This window comes from Gobio gobio, assembly GCF_949357685.1.
Source record: "Gobio gobio genome assembly, chromosome: 3".
In the NCBI taxonomy this organism is placed as follows: Eukaryota; Metazoa; Chordata; class Actinopteri; order Cypriniformes; family Gobionidae; genus Gobio; species Gobio gobio.
In genome coordinates, this window is record NC_137099.1 from 34,469,588 (window position 1) to 34,492,555 (window position 22,968).

The 22,968-nt window shown below is 37.6% G+C and overlaps 1 protein-coding gene across 1 annotated transcript; it reads right to left on the bottom strand.

Moving 5' to 3' along the window:
- Nucleotides 1–432: 432 nt before the first annotated feature.
- LOC307123792 (UPF0524 protein C3orf70 homolog A) lies at nucleotides 433–21,817 on the bottom strand. The gene is made up of 2 exons (XM_079812509.1): nucleotides 21,301–21,817; nucleotides 433–4,050 (listed from the first exon to the last, which is right to left on the bottom strand). The coding sequence occupies exons 1-2, from the start codon at nucleotides 21,473–21,475 to the stop codon at nucleotides 3,413–3,415; spliced, it is 813 nt and encodes a 270-aa protein (XP_079668635.1). The 5' UTR covers nucleotides 21,476–21,817; the 3' UTR covers nucleotides 433–3,412.
- Between the last annotated feature and the right edge of the window lie 1,151 nt (nucleotides 21,818–22,968).

Here is a 22,968-nt window from a genome sequence, read left to right on the forward strand (position 1 = left end):
AGTTCTCCAGATGTTATCTTACAGAGATGAAAGTGAACAGGGAAAGTTTTGAGGTTTGTTATTGCATTGGTGCAGGATTGTATTCCATGGAGCTGTTTCTTTTAGTAGGCCCATCTGTTTTCCAAGTAGGCATAAGGTCTTACTGCTTCAATGGCTTCAAGCAGGTTTCTCAGCTTCCTCTAAGATTCCCACATGTCCACTTTTCTGATAATGAAGGTGGCAAATTGAACTGGAACTTCTCTAGGATTATCTAGGATTAAAAGGCTAATGCAGTTAACTTTTAGCAGCTCAAGGATCACATAAAACATTTCTGTGAAAATACTTTAACACTTATGCTAGAAGTTTGGAAGCATGGATACAGATCTGGTCGTTTCTGAGATCCACAAACATCAGCATATTTTCAGAAAGAAAGACAGAAACATTTCTTATTTTCAATATTTCTTTATAAGAAAAATAAGAGGTGAGTAACAATAACTGATATAAGAAAAAAGAGAAAAGGGGTATATTTTAATATTTGCTGAACATTTGTGTATCTACAGTATATATTTGTAGCTACAGTATGAGTCCCTGATATTAAATTGCAGAGACAGGGATAGTCATATTCATTCATTCTGTAACAAGGAGAGAATCACACCTGCACCATCTATGGATTGTGGTCCTTCAGTGATGATCAGTTTCCATCAGATCTTCAGCATAACTCCAAAATGGATTATTTTGTTCAGGCAGTGAAGTTACATTATGTGCTTATATATTAGATAGGTTTGGCATACGGTAAGCTAGTGTTACATCTTTGAGCCATAACTTGAAATAAATCAGGTTGGATCATCAAAAAGGTTCAGTTGGTTTTCATCCAGTTAGTACATCCTTGGCAGTCTCAGCTTGTAGCCCCATAATTAGCGAATACACTGTCATAACTTTTTTTTAGTTAACTAAGTTGTAATCCCTTTAAAAAATATGGAGCAAGACATTGATGTGTGAATTCTCTGTGCAGTTTTGATATTTCGTGTAGGACTGTATTTAACCTTAGCAGTGACAGCAGTGGGATCAGACACTTAGGGCCAGTTCACACAGAACACGTTTTGCTGTTGAAAACACAAGATCAATGTAATGAAAAAAGCGCTAGGTATAGAGACGTGTTTTTTTGTTTGTTTGTTTTTCACAAATCCTCCCCCCTGTGGCCTATTGGGATAGTAAGTGTCCATCGTATGCACACTTCAGAATCTCACCGCAAGTAGTCAGGTCATCTGGGTATTTTTATTCCTACTGTTTTATGAATACTGTGAATTTGGACATATTTATTTTGTCACATACTGTTTTTCGCTAACTATATAGTATGGAAGAATGCGATTTCGGATGCAGCCTTTGTCTACAACAGGGGTGCCCAATCCTGTTCCTGGAGAACGTTTTCAAATGTTTGCATTTTCAGGCCCCCAAAACGCAGCTGTCATGTAAAGCAACGGCCAAAAACGCATTTCGTTGAAAATGGTGTTGTGTAAACGGCCCCTTAATCAGGGTTGGAGCTGAACTTTGCAGGTTGGTAAATCTCCAGGAATAGGATTGGGCAGCCCTGGTCTACAATATGGCTGACCCCTAAGTAAAGTCCTCACAGAAACAAACGCATTGGAGTGGTTTCATGCGCTTAATAAACCAGCACTTCTTGACACACAGGTCCTGACATACTTTTTTCTCCATTTTGGGACAGTCTATATCTGTGCCTGGGGTTTAGAGGTAACTTATTTGTGGTCTCATTACAATAAGATGAATGCAATAATTAAATGAGATCTAGAGATGCAAGTCTGAATGGAGTAAATGTTCTTCAGAAAAACTGAAAGTGTTGCAGCCAATGAGGGTCTCAAAGATGTGATTTCAGTGACACTAAGGGGCCCTTTACACGGGGTGTGTTCTTGCGTTAAATACAGCTAGACAGGGTCAACAGAACTGACCTGAAGGCTGGTTTATAGCATTCCTGATCATGCCTGGCACTAGAAACCCCAAGGCCACGGGTTTTATTTCCATTGGAATGCACAAACTCAAAAAAGTATTCCTCGAATGCAATGCAAGCTTTGGAAACAGTATCTCCAAAATGCATGAATGTAAATGTTACTGGAACATTCATTTCTGTACATTGTTCCTAATATAAACCCTCAATACCATAAATCCTCAGATTTGTTCTGTTTTAAAAAGTCCTAACTTGATGTAGCATATTAAAGGGATAGTTCATCCCAAAATGTTGTCATCATTTACTGACCTTCATGATGTTCCAAACTCGTATGACTTTTTTCTTCTGCGGAAAACAAAAAAACTGCGAGATGTTCAGTAAAGACAAATAACATCTGTCTAGAACATTTACAATAGACCAACAATAAAAAAAAAATATGCAGATGGAAGCAAGAACCTGCCTTTTGTGTGAACGGCCCCTAAGCAGTCCTTTGGCTTTGTCAATGTAACACCATTGTAATACTTCAAAGTGGTACAGGTGCTTGACAAATGGAACAAAGATCACAATGAGGTTCCTGGGAGACCAAAGACACAATTTTATTATTTTCTCTTTCTCAATTTAACTTAAACCTACTTTTTCTATAACTGATTGTCAAAAAGTTGTATTCCACTCCTAAAGAAGCCAAAAACCTCGAGGACTATGAGGATGGGTCCTTCCCACATAGTCTGGTGCCAGACAAGAAACCCTCATGTACCCTTGGCTGAGCCTCTAGGGAATCTCTGTCTGAGAGAGTTTGAGCGAAAGGGCATTCCCTCAAGCACGGAGCTTCAATTGCCTTTCATCGCAAAGTTTCATTACTGTCCTCTGAGCTCATGCATGATTTAGCCACTGTTCTAACTGATCCTGCTAACAGTACATTGAAAGCCTCTCTCTCTCTCTCCCTCACTTTTTCTCCTTCTATCTTTGTAGCACTTTCCATCCTCCTAACACACACAGACCGTCTTAGTCTAAATCTCGCCATATTGCATCAGCCATCCCCTCCTCCACTTCTATGTATTGGACAGAGTGTGGCTGAGCTCTCTAGAGAGAGACATACCCTGGGTAGCCTCATACTTTTGAGTTCGGCTTTGATACATCTGTTCATCCATGACATATTCTATCATGTATTGAGTCCCATTTGGTCATAGTTCTCTCGATATGTGTATGTCAGCGCACTTGTTTGAGTGTAACCTACATTAGCCCCACCATGCATAACAGACTATAGGGAAAATGAGAGTTGTAGTAAGTACAGGAGAGAAGTCTCCATGACTCATCTCTCGAGGGGTTTTCTGGGACAACCTCGGATGGCATTGCCATAACAGGGAGTGTGTGCTTGCAACGGCTCATTGAACTCATGCACCTGCAGATAGGATAGTGTAGGGAAGTGTTTCCGTGACTAAAGAATTCCAGCTGTGGCATTAAATGACAGGCACATCAAACGGTAGTCTCAATCTTCTCAATGATCTCCACCATTGATTTGGATGGTGACAGTAAAGTGCACTCATCCTGGTCCCAGAGGCTACTGGGACTGGATTCCCCATCGGTACTCAGCTCGTCATCCTCTTCTTCGTCATCATCATCATCCATGCAGGAGTCCTCATCGCATGATTCCATGTAGTGCAGACCCAATGCATTAATTCCAGAGTCTTCTGAGCTGGAGGGAGAGGAGCAGTGATCCATTTTAGGGCCTGAGATCTTCTCGTTTGGTTGGCCGTGTTTAATGGCTGGGCCCACTTGCCGTCTGTGCTTGTTGGTACGTTGGGGTGCGGGCTGAGATACCGGCGTTTGGGGTTGGTGTGTGGGATTTGGTGTAGGTGGAGGCGGCCTTTGCACATAACACATCTTCCCATTGATGCGTTTGACCATGTAATCATCCACAAAGAGGTCAGAAATGACACAGAACTTGGGAGACTCTGGGCAGGGTGGAGCCCGGAACTTGGGAGCCGTTCTAAGAAAGCGCTCAGTCAGGGAGATAGACAGGTTCATGGTGTGGGTGTGACCTGAGGGGGCAACTGGAACCGGTGTGCTGGGAAGTTGGCATACATTGGTCATGGGTTGGTAGACGTATTTACCTGCAACGAGAAAAAGATGATATTGAACATTTTGCCTTTCAAAAATGAAAAATAACATTCATAATGTACTTTCATATATATTGAATACAATAGATGCCTCAAAACAAAGAATATGTGAGCAGCAGCTGATATCCTTGACTGAATTTGAGAGAACAAGAATATGTATGTTCATGCTGAAAACTTAAATTCAAATCCCATTGGAGAGTTGCTATATTCTTGAGCTCACATCGATTTGCCTGCTGTGCTGGTGATAGCTGTGATAGATTGTGTTATAAGTTGCTAGATATTTGTACTGTACAACACAGGGTACTAATCTGGAAGTGTTACTCTTTTTTCACAGAGAACAGAATTGATTCTTTCAAAACCAGCAGCATAGCATTTTTTGTGCAGCATAGAGAGAATGTGGCATATTCTTTTTTACTTTTATTAAATTAATAGTTATCAAACTACTTAATAGTATTTTATAATTAATAATTGTATAATTTGTTTATAAGTATATAGTAGGCTATATATAGCAGTAAGTTTTGGGAGTTCATTTTTAGTCCATCTCTGCAAAACGGACTTCAGGATGGACTAAAATGAACTCCCAAAACGTACTGCCAGATTCTGGAAGATGAATTCTTCAAACAGTGGTACTAGAGGATGTGGTGCTGGTCCTTCAAGAGTCACTCTCAACCTATAAAACCTATAAAGCCTATAAAAAAGCAGGCTTCATGTATTTTACAACACTTCAGCTTGTGATTCTTATTTAGTGGGGGTCATTTTTTAGGATTCTTTACCTAATTTAAGTCTCTGAGATCCTGACACCTTGCACTAAAGGGTTCCTGATGGTTTCACACTTAATTCTTCACCTTAATTCTTAATTATTTTGCAATTAAAAGGTGTCTTTTCTCCGCCACATGTCTAGTATTGCATTAGTATTGCATCCTTCTCATGGGCATTTAATAAATTTTGACTTTTCAGTCTGAGTTAAAACTCTTTTTTGGCTCAATTTATTTGTAAAAGAAAACATGCCTAATAATTCTGCACACCTGAATATAAGGTGATTTTCATTTCCAGCCTTCATGAACAATTATATCACTTATACATTATTAAATACTAAATCAATAGTAGTTATTAGGATTACTGTGGTTTGGAATTGGTCAAATGTGCCTGGAAAAAAATATGATCAGAAAATCAACGTGCCTAATACTTCTGCACACAGTGTAATTTTCTTTGATTCTTACTATTTGCTTTTACTTTTGCTGTGTTTGTTGTGATGTTTTTGTAGCTTGTTTTATGTTCAAAGTTGATCTGTTTACCTGAATATTTTTTTGATTGTCACCATTGTTGAGATTCATACTCTGATTCTTGATGTCTGTGTGTGTCGGTGTACTGTTGTAGATTAAAACCTTTTGTGCATTAATTTTATTCATTTAAATCCTGCATATTGTTCGATTACCACAACCATCCTGGATCTTGTGCTGTAGAATCACATTGGTTCTATTATGAATAATAAAAAATAATAATAACACAAAACCTCTATAACCAGAGCATTAAACTCTGAATGAGATCAGTGATTCAGTCACTACATGACAATAATATCATCAGCAAAAAACAACCAAAACCAGCTGATCACATTTTCTCTTGGCTTTTCTTACCATAACAACTTTGCTTCGTAAACACAGTTAAAGCAGCCAGAGCAAGACGTGTTTTGTCAGGGGTCAAGATCCCAACAAAAGCAAACACTGCACACCATCATGGTGAATTCAAACAAAACTATTATTTTCAATATAACAGAAACGACAGAAATATAGCCAGTTAGTCTGGTTAGTAATGTGTGAGGCTGGTAATGCTGTTTGTGGAGTTGTTTAATCCTCCTCTGCTGAGATCTACAGAGATTTAATGTCTTCTTTTATCCTTCAGTTGATTTCATCTAAAGCTGTGGCTGAAGTCAGGTGTAGTTCTTGTGTTTCTCTTTCCTTCAGTGATTCTGCTCATTACCATCATCAGGTGTCACCACCAATACGCAATTATCACTTATTTAATCACTTAGCAATACAATTATTATCCAATTATCATGCTGGGAACTAGAAATGTTCTAGAACTCATTCAGTTTGAGTTCTGTTTCAGTCATTGTGTTCACACAACATTCGGTAAAATTTGAGTGCAGTGAACTATATATATATTTATATTAGTGCTAGAATTGATTAAAAAAATTAACTAATTAATCGCATTGTTTTCTTTAATTAATCGCGATTAATCACAAGTTTTTTATATATTTTTGGAGTTTTTAATATTTTGATATTGTATTAATTTCAGTTGCTCTCCAAATTAATGTAGAAACAATTTAAAGACGGCATATTTTAAATAAGTGTTGTGATGGCATCTTTTTTTATGAATGAAGGCCAGTATCACTGATACTAATGTCTCTATGAAACATTAATGACATTACATTACAGTATAAATGAAAGCTACCAATTTCAACATTTATTAGGCTTTAAAAAATAACTACTTTTAATTTAAGTGAACTTAAAACAATCTTTAAATAAACCCATTATAATAAATTTACTGTGGCCTTCCCTGTTAGACATATACAGAAATGTAATAGTTATCAAACACCTTTCTTAACTGCATAAATAATAAATGAAATATAGATTAATCATCATTAAAGCTACACTTTTCTCTGTTCCCATTGTTCTTTGATGAACATTAATGACAGGCATCATCAGTGCTGCTGTGACTTTAAGATCGGCCGCTGCCGAACATGGCGCGGATCTGACGCGCTGTCACGCAAATCTCATTTCCTCACAAGTTCATTTAAGACGTTATTTAACTCATATATGAGACTCCTAATATGAGAATACTCAACAAAACTGGCATTTTGGCAACATTCTGTGTTGTTATATATATTAGTGCTGGGCATATACACACATATATATATAACCAACTATCAGGACATTTGTATCAGCCTGACATTTTTGAATATATGACCTCGAAAAATATCAAAATGTATCTTAATTTAGAAATAATAAACATGCTAATCATGAATGAATTACAATTTAATTCATCTTTTGATAAATTAATAGATCTGTAAAACAAATATAAGCATTATTTAATTGACCCACAAATCAAATGAAAAAGGAGCACTAGAGGGATTTAATCATGAGTGACAAGAGCAAGTTTTGTGCATTTTTGTGCAGTCAGTCTTAACAGTCTCTTAGTAAAAAAAAAAAGGTGCACAGGTGTATCTCATCTAAAAGCAATTCCACTGCATTTCCCCCATACAGTGAATGGAATTTGAGTGTGATGGCTAGTATCTCAAAGGCAGAATTCCCTACAGAGATGGAATGGATTCTTCACTCTGGAACATTCTGAGGCCCAGCTGGCTATAAGGCTGGAGTAAGAATCATTTCCATCTAATCCAAATCTGTACTCTTATTTAGAGATGAAACAAAGCTGTGTGGTATCTCAGATATCTGGTCTGAAACAGCATTTCTGTAACATAATACGCTTTTATCTGCTCTGTCCTGCTATTTTTGTCCCGTACCTAGATTTGCCATTCATCTCAACCCCTAAAAAAGGGACACCTCAAATTTCCAACAGCATTGACTGACATAGAATGAGCCCTTTTCACAGACATCACATTATTCTGCTTATCCAAACAAACTACTTTTCTGACAAACACGTCTCTTTCTGTCTCTCTTTCTTCATACCCAACTTGTAATGTGATTGGAAGGCAATGAGAATCCAAAGATTAGATAAACACTGATTTTTTCATTATGTTTGTCCTTCCTTGGCTATGCTACTCAGTGTCTGGTGGTGTGCTGGGTCTGCTTTAGATGAAGTCAGCCTAAATGCACGTTTTTTTTGTTGCAAATTACAAGAACAAGGACTGGGGTTGTACTGTAGATAGTATATAATAAAGAGCGTGTTGTTGGAGCCAATAGCCTTGTGGGCAGTGTACTGACACATGGTTCGGTTGTGCTCCGGGTCCTGGCTCAAGGTACTTTCCGATTATGTCCCTCTCTCTCTTTCCCACATTGCTTCCTGTCAAGTCTCTACTGTCCTAAACAATAAAGGAAAACATACCAAAAATAAATTGTTTAAGTGTCTTAAGTTAAATAGGACATTCAAATAAAAATGTGAATCTGAATCATATGAACAGATCATGACATACATTTCATTAAAGCAAGTGACGTAGGGGATCCACTGTCTATAAGCACAGATTTGTCATGTTAGCTGTGGTAGGATGAATGCTAATCTGCTTCGGAGGAAAAAAGAAGACGGTAAAAAAAAGAAAGTAAAAAAGACACCAACCAGTTAAAGGAACACGCCGACTTTTTTGGGACTTTAGCTTATTCACCGTATCCCCTAGAGTTAGATAAGTCCATACATACCCTTCTCATCTCCGTGCGTGCCATAACTCTGTGTGACGCACCCACCGCTAGCCTATAGCTTAGCACAAAGACTCGAGGTAAATGGCTCCAGCTAGCCTACTGCTCAAAAAGTGACAACATAACACCAACATTTTCCTATTTACATGTTGTGATGTGTATAGTTACATCGTCTACTAAGACCGACGTAAAATTAAAAGTTGTGATTTTCTAGACCGATATGGTTAGGAACTATACTCTCATTCCTGTGTAGTAATCATGGAAATTTACTGCCGTACCATGGTTGAAGCAGGCGCAATGATATTACGCAGCGCTTGAAAATAGGCTAACTTCCATCAACATAACCAACGTGACAACCTGCTTGCAGAGAGAGCGTGCTGGGGACTATTTTCAGGCGCTGCGTAATATGTAATAATGTAACTATACACATCACAACATGTAAATTGGAAAATGCTATTTTGTCACTTATTGAGCATAGGCTAGATGGAGCCATTTACCTCCAGTCTTTGTGCTAAGCTAGGCTAGCTGTCGGTGCATCAGACAGAGTTATGGCACGCACGGAGATGAGAATGGTATGAATGGACATATCTAACTCTGGGGGATACGGTGAATAAGCTAAAGTCCCAAAAAGTCGCGTGTTCCTTTAACCATAAGAGCGAGCCAATGCCTCTAATCCCACCATTCAGTACAGTCATTGACAATTTTTGTGACTATAGTTCTTTCACTTGTTTAACTGCCAAGCTACAGAATTTGAAAAAAGGATGAATGTACTTAAATTGCATTCACATCACAATGGATCTGAAATAACAGTGTTTGCAGTCAAGTGTGAAATGTGAAATGATAGATGCCTTGAGGCCTGTACAACTCTTAGCCATGAAGAAAAAACCTTGCCTCATAATAATCACATCAACATCCTGTTGAGAACAAGTATTCTTCAGCCACTGTAATTGTAACCGTCATGTCTGTCTTTTCAGATTTAGCTTCCAATAAAGAAATACTTTCTTAGGTATAAGAGAGCAAAAACAATCCTACTGTCCTTGAAAGGAAATGCCTGTGTATTATAAAAAGTGTGTGTCTGTCCGTCACCATCTCCCAGACTAAGTAAACTGTTGTCTGATCTGTATGTTGAAACTAAATTTTTTCTGCATTTTTCCCCCCGTGGGTAATTTCTGTGATAAGATGTCAAAGGTAGATCTACATAGGTTGTGTGTAATGCTAATTAACAGAAGAGACTCCAAATAAAAATAATAACATAATTAATGTGTTAAGTAACTGATGTTTTCAGAAGTTCATTATTTTTCATCCATAAGCTTGGGTTTAGTACTTGTGACTTCATTAAGGAACACAGCACAATTTTGCAGCTGTTTAAAGTTTGCTAATGAATACAGAAATATGTAAAACGTTTATTGTGATTTACAGTATTTTGAGATTGATTTAGTTTAATCTTTTTTCTTTTCATCCAATCTGTTGGTGAATTGTTTTTTAAGAAATGATGTAGACAAGCAAACCATTTGATGCTAGTCATTAGGGATGCAACAATACAGTTAGTCCACGGTTCAATACATGCCTCGTTTTTTTAACCACGGTTTTCTGTTTGGTTCGGTTCTGATGGCTTGTCACATCAGTGTTTTTCATTATTCTATTCTTAGGCGACAGGAACAGCAAGAGGTTGAGGAGAAAAAATACTCTTTTTTATAGCAATACTCTTGCTTTATTTACCTTAATAGAAAGAAACCCATGTACACCTTCCTTTAAAATAAAAATATATAAAGATTAACACTGGCTGCTCAGAGCTATACAGCAGCATTCAAGTATGAAATTGAATGAATAAATGTAAAAATAAAACACTACATTTACTTCACTATAAAATATACATTGATTCTTATTAAAGTTACTGTATTAAAGTTTTTCCGTCAAGAGCAATCAGTGATTTTCTCTTTGTCTTTTGTTTTATTAACATTAAAGGGAAGGTTCACTCAAAAATGAAAATTCTGTCATTGATTACTCACACTCAAGTTGTTTTAAACCTGAATAAAGTTCTTTCTTCTGTTGACAAGAAAATATATATTTGAAGTCCCTATTGACTTCCATTGTAGGAAAAATACTGTGGAGGTAAATGGCTACTGTCAACTGTCTGGTTACCAACATTCATCAAAATATCTTCTGTGTTCAACAGAAGAAATTAATACAGGTTTGGAACAACATTAGAGTGAGTAAATAATGACAGAATTAAAATTTTGAGGTGAAATGTCCCTTTAAGGGCAGCATGTTCACTATTAGGCTGCTGCTATCACTTTAAGACCTGCACGCATCTACACAGACACTCATCCAATTTTACTTTCACTTTAGACACAACCAACTGTGTTTATGTTAACCATGTGTGAATTTTGACAGTATTAGCGCAGTAAGATTATTTAGTCCAGTAACCTCGTCCTGTTTGACAGGCTTTTAGTGCGCATGCTCAGAAAAGCACATGTTAAAACCATGCATAAGCACGCGGATGAAATGTTTAACCGGCAAGGCTTTAAAACGCATGCAAATAATGAACTTCCGTGATTGCGAATAACTATAGTGTCTATACATTGCGCAAATGAAAGATAATGTACCGCTAGATCCTGTTGCTGTCACAGTTGGTCACCCAGGAACAGGCTGAAGACTCAGAAGATCACAATAAACATAAACTTTAATCTTAACTTCACAAGAACATGGAGTCAGGCAACGTGAACACAACCTTACATAACAGTGACAAAGACTGAGTGAACAAGAGGAACTTATATAGCAGACAGAAGCGAGAAAATTAACTAAACACAGCTGAACAGAACTAAACTAAGGAGGGTAACCTAGGAAACAGACAAGTGGCAGGAAACTAAGACAAAGGAACGTGACAGAATCAAAACACAACAGGAAGACCAAAAAAGCAGACAGACATGTGCAACCATATATTACAGTATATTATATGGCCATTAAAAATGATTTACCGTAAGTCCATGGATGGGTTAACAGTCTGTGCTAAGTGCTAGTAGGGGAGCACTGTACCTAATTGAAAACACATCTGCGCCATTTACACATCTATAGAAATATTCAGAGCAGCTGTTCCCAGTCTGTTCTAGCCATCCTCATGTTTCATTTACACTTGATGAAATGATGAAAGCTAATGAAAATCGATACATCGCTTTTTGAAGTGGGATTTGAGTGATCCAGTAAGTATTGCATTTTATCAGTAAATAATCACTAAAGGTCCTTTCAGGGGAAAGGGAACTTTAGAAAACCCTGCTGACTGTGTACCACAAAATGTGTCTACAGATAATAACTAATCCCATGATTGTTGGTCTTATTCTTAGGCTCTGATTTCTTGCGCCCATACAAATATTGTGTAAACAAAGCCTGATGTACAATCAGGGTTTACAGGCCGATGTGACCAGGACTTTCCATATCTTGTTTTAGACACATGCAGTCTGAGCTCTCAGAAATGAAAACTTGAGTCTATAAACTTGTATCAGTTGATTTAGGCTTTCTCACTAGCAGTTTTGGTGCGCACCCAGGTTCGATTGACGTCAAGAGTTCGGTTCGTTTGGATGATGTGAACGCTGTCTTCCGAACTCAGGTGAGCAAATATACTTAGACCTTTTTGGCAGTATAAGTTAAGTAGCATATATACTAGTGCAATATTAAGTATATTTCTGAGAAGTAGATGAGATGTTGACTGAAAGTATTCTTCCTTATTTTTAGATTAAAAGAAGTATACTAATAGCACACTTGAATAAACTTCTTTTTCATAAGGGTATGAACTGCCATTGTATGGAAAGAGTTGCACAATGTTTTTTTTTTCAAAAATCCTATTTTTGTGTTCTCCAGAAAAAAACAACAACATGGGATTGGAATGACATAACGGTGATAAAATTATGTCTGATTTTCATTTTGGACGTTATGTCAGGATATACACGTAAAACCCTTTTCACTGTGATTGGCCAACTCTCTCTCTCTCTCTGCAGTGTATTTTATATAAACGGTGAGTGGCTGCTATAAAAAAAAGACAAAAGTCTGGAGGAGCATTCTATTTAAAGGATTTGCCTGACACAACTTGAGATTTGCGTCTGTTTTGTTGCACTCTCATAACAGACTGTCAAGAACCACCTGGTGAGGGTTGCTGTCTTTCAGAATGTGTGAAATACACATTTTGATAAAAGGTTGAGAGAGAACCCTAATTAGAAAAGTGAAGTCACAGATGAGAGAAATTGAGTCCTGCACTCCTACACTATCTCTCTGTCCTGATCGTCTGTAATTACACATTGGACTGGTCTCAGAGAAGTGCGAAGGTGGGTTTGGATGAAGACTGATGATGAAGGCCTTGAAATCCCTTCGTGTGAATCATTCATCAGGATTAGACTGGCAAGGCCATGTTCATGCTTAGGTGTCAGCTCCTCTCAGGTAGAACTCTCACTCTCTGCCTGTGTGTGTCTGATAGGTTTACTAGCTGGTCCAGGCTGGCTTCAAGATCTCTTGCTGTGCTGGTGTGAATGGTCCTTTACATTTGCCCAAAAATAGAACTTTTTTGTTATAAAAAAAATCAAGCCCATCCCAGGTTAGAAAAAGTAATGCAAAAGTAACGTAACACGTCATGTCAGTGTCAGTGTACACCAGTGTTATTTTACTTTCTATTTTAGTTTTATTAATATTTTGAATTAGATTTAATTTTTATATTTTTAGTTGTTAATTTTAGTTAAATTTTTAGTCATTTCATTATGTGCTTTAGTCATTTTATTTGTTTTTAAAAAAATCTATTTTATACTTATTTCAGTTTATTGCCAATTCAATATTTCAAATTTTTGTTTAGTTTAAAGGGGTACTTCAGCACTGTGTAATTAAACTGGGTCATTTATGTAGTAGAAATGTGAAATTATTTTTGAATGGTGCCTTTTAGACTGAGAAAAGACAGAAAATGTATTTTTGTCTCATGTGGATGAAAGACAACAACTCCCAGAATGCACTTGCTTTGCTGCCCAACAAGGCCACTCCCAAAGCCAGAGTCACCGGTTATCACTTGCCCACTGTGGCACTGCCCCCACCGTCGTTCTGATTTTCATAGTAATAAAATAATTTTGTTCAGTTAGTGAACAGACATTACAATTAAAAACTGAAAGTGTCTTTTCAATGAAGTGTGAGTGAGCCGAACGAAAGTCACGGCACAAATGCAGCAGGAGTCAGATTTCATTCATTACGAGAGCGAAGAGCTGAGCAGAGAATCAGTCATTCACGACGCGTGTCCGGTCAAGCGCGTTTTCATATCATGCCTATGAAAGTTTAACTTTCATAGGAATTCATTGAAAAGTTGAAACACTCACTTTGCTCCGCACTGTTATTAATGCCCGAGCCGAGCGGCAGCGGCCCTGCGCATTTACATTCTGTGAGTGAGATCCCACCTATGGGCGGGTTGATAACATGCGGAACAGCTCCTTCTACTGGCTGTAGTCTTTAGGCTCTGGCCAAAAAATCCTCAGATGACGCAAAATGACGATATTTGCGTCATCGGAGGATTTTTTCCAGAAATAAATTGCATAATTCTCTCGTCTCAGGGGGACATGAGGGGGGAAAGTACCATAATTCGAATATACTACTGGGTTTCTACTGATACAAAGCTTAATGCTAATCGCTGAAGTAACCCTTTAAGTTTTTCAATGAATATTTATATTTTATTTTATTTACAGAAATGTTTTCAATAGCTTTTTTTTATACAAAACGTATAACTGTACCTTTAAAGGTACACAATTGGTCCTTGGTCCTACAATTAAACCATTGGCAGGCAAGTTCGGTCCTAGTGAGTCGCTGTCCTGCAGAGTTTGACTCCAACCTTGAAAGACATCTACAGAAGCTCTTAGGGTGCTTTCACACTAGCAGTTTTGGTGCGCACCCGGGTTCCAATGACGTCAGAGTTCGCTACGTTTGGATGATGTGAACGCGGTCTTCCGAACTCGGGTGCGCACCCGCGAACCGTACCAGAGTCCGCTTAAAAAGGGTGGTCTGGGGTACGGTTCATGTGAACTCCGGCACGGTTCGCTGTTGATGTGAACGCAATCGTACTAAATCGCGGAAGTGAACCGCTATTAATGACGGATGATTTGATAAAAAAGTGTGTTTGTGTGTGTTTCACTCATTTTCCTGACGAGCGTGACTGACATAGCCTACTGCAAGCAGAGAGCTGTAAATCTCATTTCTGCTCGTCTTCAGCGTTCTTTTGCGGCATATAGACGCAAGTGCCATTACGTACTGAAGCTTTTTTGAGAAACAAAACCAACGGTTAAAAAACAAAAATATAAAAGTGAGGTGAGCAACGCTATGCATTTTGCCGCCTTCACGCTCGCTGTCGTTACTAAGCAACCGGGTAAACAGCTGCTGCTTTGATGACGCAAACGCACCCCGCTTCGGAACCAAATAATATAATATGAACACAGTCCAGCGGGGGCAGGGGGAGGGGGAGGGGGGAGCAATCGAACTCGGGCTCGGTCCAGGCAATCGAACCAAGTGTGAAAGCACCCTTATTTAGAATTAACAGAGGTTTAGATGTTGGTTTTATTGAAAATATTTGGACACCATTATGGTGATGAGTGTTTTCTTTAGTTGGGCAGTTTGACTGCGAGTTTGTGGTTTTTGTTACAGTGTTAAAAAACACAAAATCTGTTAAAGTCAACAAAACCATAAACAAAAATTGTCATGAAGAAAAATGGTTGACTAAACTCATCACTGACTAAAAATATCAATAAATAATAATCACCAACAATACTTTCTCACAGATCAGGCATTCTGAATTTTGATCATTAAATAATTCTAGGGAGAAAACAGTTTAGACGCACATAGATATCAAGAATCAACAAATGAATCTCAACAATGGTGACATACTTAATGCTGAAATGCATGCTGGGAGCCATGAGTTTTATACTGTGGTGGCTTAGTAGGGTTGGAGCTAAACTCTCCAGGACATCAGCTCAGGACCGAACTTGCCTACCCCTGACTTAGATGTACAAAAATGTACCCTTAAGGGTACCACCCCAGTGACGGACACTGGTACCTTAAAAGGTACAATTTTGTACTTTTTTTTTTTGAGAGTGTGTGGCTTCTCAGGCCTTTGGAGACTCCCACCATGTCTACACCATTTGCGACCATTGACGCGTCACATTGAGCTGCAACAGCTAGAAGCTATTCACACTGGACACGACAAAGCAACCATTGCAAACCCATTTGTCCTTCTCCTTCCTATGAGAAGTGCTTAGAGTACATCATAAATACAACGAGGCATCAGTTTACTGTCGGGGAATTGTCGTGTTGCGTAGACAACATCAGAGATTATAATGGGTTATATTGTCTTTTGTCGTATAGCGCCGCTCGTGTCTGGTGTAGAAACAGTGTGAGGATACATTTTATTACTGACACTACACATGGCTAACTCATAGTGCTGATGTGCTATGGCCTGCCCTACAGCCCGCTGGGAGAAACTTAGCACTCTCACTTCCTTTTTCATCAGAGCTTGACAAGTACAGAATAACATTACATCCAGAACACCAACACACTGGACAGCATATCATTATGTTTTTGCACTTTGGAGGGATTTCATTCATATTAAATCTCAGAGACATCTGGTGGCTGCAAAACAACAATTTTAACAAATGGAAATAAAATTGCATTTTCGTACTAAAAATCCAACCACAAACAGTAGATTTAGAGAGCTCTTAAAAGCATCCTATATGTTTTGAAGTCCCCGAACGGCATATCTTTCTGCTAACCTTTAGGGAGGTAAACAAGAACAACGCCTGCTGTGTTTACATGCACCCAAACAGCAAAGACAAATAAAAGACAGAAAAAGAGGAATGCGAGAGCAGAAAACATCAGAATTCCCCAGGGAATGCAGAGAACTCCTCTAAAAGACTTATCTCAAAGGACAAAGCCAATCTGTATTCAGTTATTCACTCCTGCTAGTGTATATAAATACATTTCTAACTGCCCCTGGGTTTTATACTGTACAGCCACTTCTTGTCACCATTTGAGACCAACAGGCAATGGTATTGTATGGTCTCTTGGGATCAGTTTTTGCACATCTGATGTTTTTTAAGGTGTCTACATCATTAAATATGTTTTTCCTGAAATGATTGGGAGATTTTTTGTACAATGAAATGTAAAATGTGTAACCAATCTCCTATACTACGGTACTGTTTTTTCTTATCACTCCTGTAGCAATATGTGGCATTTTTCTTCTCTCATAACACAATCATTTAAACTCAAATCAATACTTCATGTTCATGTATTTACTTATTTATTTATTCATTATTCATTTCATAAGTAGCTATGTAATAAGTGGAAAATTGAATAGTCAGCCAAAAATTATCGTAAAATATACCCTCTTATGACCATGCCTGGGGTTGGGATAATGGCCAGCTGATTGTACAGTATCCCTCATACAGTGCCCAAAACAAGCTGACATCATGCAAAGAATTGTCATATTTAGTCTTCTAATTATCATTAAACTGAACTAATCAGTGTTTTTGTTTCTGTTTAATACTGGTATTAATTTTGTTGGGTCATGAAAGAAGACACAACTCATGCAATTCAGCTCACAAGTAGGGCAAATGTCAGTCAAGCTCCCAGGAGGATCCTTGTCGTTCCATTTTAAACAGCTCTGGTTCCGCCCGAGAGCCTGTGCTGCGCCTCACGAAGTTTCAAATTAATATTTAGCATGTTTACATAATGCTCATAGTGTTGCAAACATAAACATCCTCCCTCTAATGAGAACAGATAATGTCTTAATTACTGTGACAACTGAACTTTGCAGCTGTGTGGTGTGGGTGTGTCTGGGTAGACCCAGCTTTGTCGTTTTTACCGTATTTATTTCTTTACATTCTTAATCGTTCTTAAATCTATTTCCTTACATTTAAATTGCAATTCTGCCTCCTGTTGGTACACCAATTCAAATTCAGGAATTTAAATGGAATTGAACTGGCATTCTCAATTTAGTTTCGAATGGTGGGTGAGTTTGATGTTGTTCTTTGTCATTTTATATTAAGTGAGGCTAAAAGCTCAAAGACTTGACCGCTATTATTATTTTTTCTAAAAGAGAAAGGTTGAACTTTAAAAAAGCAAAGCAAAAGCTGAGACCTTAAAGCTTGGAATGAATTGTGCTGACCTTTTAAAGCTGAGATAAAAAAAAGCCCAACTTAGCAACAAAGCCAGTCTAGCGCTTGACCTCTGACAGAGCTATGTGAACTTCCTGTCATATCCTAATTCATTTCCTTCTCAAACCTTCTGTCAGTCAGAAAAGCAGCAAAACTGTTCTCATTCTCAAAAACTGTATTCATTTCAGAGCTTTAAGCCACAGATATGCCATAGGGTTGTACGTAATTAATCACTTTAGAATACTGTTCCGTCATTAATGAATAACTACACAGGAACAAATGAGTAATGCAGTATTAACACTCTACTATTAACAAACAAGAAACTCTAATTAATGAATTAGCAAGTAATAGTGCTTAGTCGAATGTGGAAGTTCACTATTAGCTAATCAATAACTACTATTTTTTTCACACCTCCCAGAGGACTACTAAGAACTACTATATACATATTCATAATTAACATGAATAATGCATAATGTATAATTAAGTCTAAAGTGAAGGTCATAGTAACCCACCATTTATGACTCAAGTATTACCAAATCCTTTAGAAGTAATTACTAATTATTTAGATCAGTATTCTAAAGAGAAAAACGTGACAACTCTCTAGTATTGGCTGAAGTCATTGTAAGCTTTTGAGTTTTTTGTAAAGTTTTGGATAGTAATGACTCAAGTGTTACTACATCCTTCTAAGGTAATTACTAATTATTTGGATCAGTATTCTAAAGTGAAGATCATGGTAACCCACTAGCAATGACTCAAGTGTTATCAAATCCGTTATAAGCCATTACTATCCAAAAACGTACTAAAACCTCAAAAGCTTATAATGATTTCAGTCATTACTAAAGTTATCACGTTTTTCACTTTAGAATACTGATCCAAATAATTAGTAATTACTTCTAAAAGATTTGGTAATACTTGAGTCATTAATAGTAACTATGACCTTCACTTTAGAATGAATTATACATTATGCATTATTCATGTTAATTATGAATCTGTATATAGTAGTTCTTAGTAGTCCTCTGGGAGGTGTGGAAAAAAATTGTTATTGATTAGCTAATAGTGAACTAACACATTCCACTGAGAACTATTACTTACTAATTAATTAATCAGAGCTTCTTGGTAATTAACAGTAGTTACTAGAGTGTTAATACTGCATTACTCATTTATTCCTGTGTAGTTATTCTTTAATGACAGAACAGTGTTCTAAATGGTTACCAAAAAACAAAGTCAGTTCCATAAGATTTTTGACAGTTCTCCTCCCTCTGTTTTAAAACTAGGAAGGAGTTAGTGAAGTCAAAATGTGGGGGTTGACTCAAACACAGTTTTGCCAAGAATGGTTTTGCTTGATTGTGAATACTGGCTTCTTCACAGAACCTCTCTTTCATAATTCGTAGAGTGATGCAGCGCCAATCTTAAACAGGAAGCGAGAATTAAGAATCAGACAGTCAGTTGGCAGAAACACTGTCCTGATGCAACTGCATATCAAAACCCACAAAAACATAGCGACCTCATTTTACAGTAATTTGCCCAGAAAAATAAGAATTTTCACTGTTTAAAAAGCCCCCACTGACATTTCTCTCTCTTACACACACACACACACACACACATTTGGAGATAATTATTTCACAGAGGTCGAAGGAATCTAAAGAATCTGCACCCTCCTTCACAGCCACATGACATTTGTTAGCCTCACAATGACTGCCATTTTTATCAGACACCCCTGACACCAGAAAGGCCTGATCCTATCACTGTCTTATAAAGACATACCAGTGCTTTATTCCTCTATCGCCTTCCTCTGTAATGCACATTCATCATGTTTAAGTACAATCTTAGCAAGTTTCACTTCAGTTGTAAAGTCCCTATGAGTATTCTTTTGAGTTAGATACTGTAGTGGATCATTCTCAAGAATCTTGACCATCTGACTGGCTTACTTTATTATTTTATTTCACAAATTAAGGGTTGTAACAGCTCTATAACGTGATTAATTTTAATAAAAGAAAAAGATGACTTCAAGAATGTCTCATAACACATCACTGATTAAAATAAAATCAATATATAATACCATTTTGTAAATAAAAAATACACGTCATACACACAATGTAACTAATGCTAGACCTTGCACTGCTTGAAAAAAGAGCAATAAATGAATGAAATATATTTAAATGTCATTGAAATGTTATTCTATTATTCCAGATGAAGGCGACAAAGGTTTTTTCAGGCACCTTGCAATTTTTTTTTTCTTTTTCTTGTATGTGCAAAACAATATGTGCAAAACATAGTGAAACCATTGCATATTATTTAGAACAAATTTAGATTACATAATGTTAGTTGTGTTATATAATGATATTGATTTCTTTAACTTGAATTCTTTTTCATGCTGAAATCTCAAGGGACAGGTTTGTCACCATATTTTGAGAAAGACCCAGGTGGGTCTATAAGTCAAGTTTCAGAAAATGCACAAGGCCTTGTACTGTAGTCCATATTTAGCAGTTTAGAGCTGGGTAATGGGAAAGTATATGAGTATACTGTATGTGAAAAAAAGAAAAGAAAAAGAAACAGCTCCCTCCAATGGTGTAATAAGGGGCATCTGATCATGGTTATGTCCAGAAATTGATGTCCATATAACAATTAATAAAGTTGTCGATTACTAACTTTAATGCATAACCATTGCAGCTGGATCTGTATTTTTATATAATTTGCCTCTCTTTTCTTTTTTCTTTTGTTGCCATGAAAATCATAAAGACAATGTTAACCGGATGTATTCCCATTTACTTCTATTATTTAAAGGTAAAAGTGATTTAATCGATTTTTAAAATATTTCTTAGAACCAAAACCAGTCATAAGGTGTCTATGCATCATTTAACGACTTGTTTAATATTTCATAAGTGACACAAACGCAAGATTCCCCATCCTTCTGAGAATATGTGACAAGCAGATGCTATTACGGTATTGACTGAAATGAACAAAATAGTTATCAGATTAAAGACTATCTAAGTTTACTAATTAGTCAAATAGCCTACTTAGCCTATTGGATTTTTGATAATTGTTGATTATTGATTATTTTGATTATTTCAAAGCAGGTCTACAGTAGGCTAAATCAAATGTAATAGCCTACATTTTAAGATTTTAAAACCAAATGTTTCAGCCGCGACAGTTTTTTCTTAGTGCGAAAAACATTTTAATAGGCTATTCTCACCTTTTGTGGGAACGTTCAGTGGATGTTTAAGTTTCTTCATGGAATCGATGCCAATTAAGAGTCTTTATTTTTAAGAGTGAATAGTGCATATTTAGAACATTTGGCATAGCTATAACAACTGGAACTGGTTAAAAATAAACTAAAGAAACTCTTATCTGACGTCAGCGTTCGTGAACTCTGAAGGCAAATGGGAACAAAAGAATTTTCCTGAGACTGTGCATGAAATCTTTGTTATGTTGCAACCCAGATATGCCTTGGCTTGAACGGTGGAAAATTAGGTTTTGAAAGCTTGTGAATTGTCATTTAAACTTCAATTATTCTCACATAACCTCTTTTATAGCCTACCAGAACTGTTAGAGAACTGTTAGAGGCGCTGACCTATTAATTTCCCCTTTGTAGGTTATAGTTTTAAGTCTTGAGGCATTTCGATCGGATCATCCAGTGGATAGCTTACTGTGTATTCCGTGCAACTGACCCTATCTCTCCACGTCTCAATGATGCTGGTTGCGTGTAGGCTACTTACAGTGGCACCAGCCCAGATGACAGCACCAGTGCAGCTTGAAACACTTCCCGTGGCTGTGTGTGGCGCAGATGGATAGTCCATCGCAGGGCAGAAAGTCCGGTCGCCCTGCGCAACTCCTCGCTAGAGCCTGAGCTTCATCTAACTTCTCACTCTTCTGTCCGCACGAAGCGGCCATCGCGCACGGATCACACCGACAAAGCCCTCATCAGCACCGAGCGCTCGGGGAAGATCAGATGCGCTCAGCGTCGGCTGTTTTTCAATTCGAAAAGAAATGAACAAAAGTGGAGATACGCCCAAGACTTCGGCTACCCAAGTTCCACTTCTAACCCTTATACAAAAACATCTCGTTTCCGCACTATTAGCCTATAAAATACTGTGGCATGTAATATCGCCGTGCCGTATGTGTCCGTATAAACAGCAGATCGGCACGGAGACTGATGCTTATTGTCGAAGACGGATTTTCCGTTTCGCTCCCCCGCCGTAGATCCCCGCCTCTCTCTCTCTCTCTCTCTCTCTCTCTCTCTCTCTCTCTCTCTCTCTCTCTCTCTCTCTCTCTCTCTCACTCTCTCTCTCTGTGTGTATGATATGAATTCATGCGCGCATTTCTATGAAATAAAATAGGCTAGTTGTCTGGCAAGCAAAAAGAAAATAGAGTCAGGCGGACCCATAATTTCCTGTAAGAAGCAGTCAATAGTTTCTCTACTCCATCAAAAGGAAAAGCTTTGAGGCACTTAGCCTATTGGTATTGGTAATATAAGTTCCCTAAAAAGGTAGGCAACTATGTTGAACTATACACTCTTAAAAAAAAAAAAAAAAGGTTCTATATGGCACAAAAAATGGTTCTTCGTAATCATAGAGGAACCACTTTTGGTGCTATAGCACCATATCTTAACATGTTAGCGGTGCTATGTAGCACCTTAGTCAAAGAACTGGGGAAGAACCTCTGAAGAACTGCTGAAGCACCAAAATTGGTGCTATATTGCACTTAAAATGGTTCCCCTATATGATTACGAGCCAAGAACCATTTTTGGTGCCATATAGAACCTTTGTGTAGCCTACACTGTTAAACCTTACCAGGTTTTTTATAAGTAAAATACTGGCAACACTGTTGCCAGCTAGTTACTGTAAAGAATCTGTTACAGTGACTAACTGGCAACAGTGTTGCCAGTATAATACTGTGTCTATACCAATACAGTGACTAACTGGCAACAGTGTTGCCAGTATAATACTGTGTCTATACCAATACAGTGACTAACTGGCAACAGTGTTGCCAGTATAATACTGTGTCTATACCAATACAGTGACTAACTGGCAACAGTGTTGCCAGTATAATACTGTGTCTATACCAATACAGTGACTAACTGGCAACAGTGTTGCCAGTATAATACTGTGTCTATACCAATACAGTGACTAACTGGCAACAGTGTTGCCAGTATAATACTGTGTCTATACCAATACAGTGACTAACTGGCAACAGTGTTGCCAGTATAATACTGTGTCTATACCAATACAGTGACTAACTGGCAACAGTGTTGCCAGTATAGTACTGTGTATATACCAATACAGTGACTAACCGGCAACACTGTTGCCAGTTTTATACCGTAAATCAGGCATTACAGTTGATAACTGGCAGCAGTGGTTTCAGTTATTTACTGTACAGTAACATAC

Coding starts and splice junctions, on each gene's coding strand:
- LOC307123792 (XM_079812509.1), bottom strand. CDS start 21,475: ATGGCCGCTTCGTGCGGACAGAAGAGTGAGAAGTTAGATGAAGCTCAG. Junction 4,051..21,300: donor TCATCTGGGCTGGTGCCACT/GTAAGTAGCCTA, acceptor TTCTCGTTGCAG/GTAAATACGTCTACCAACCC.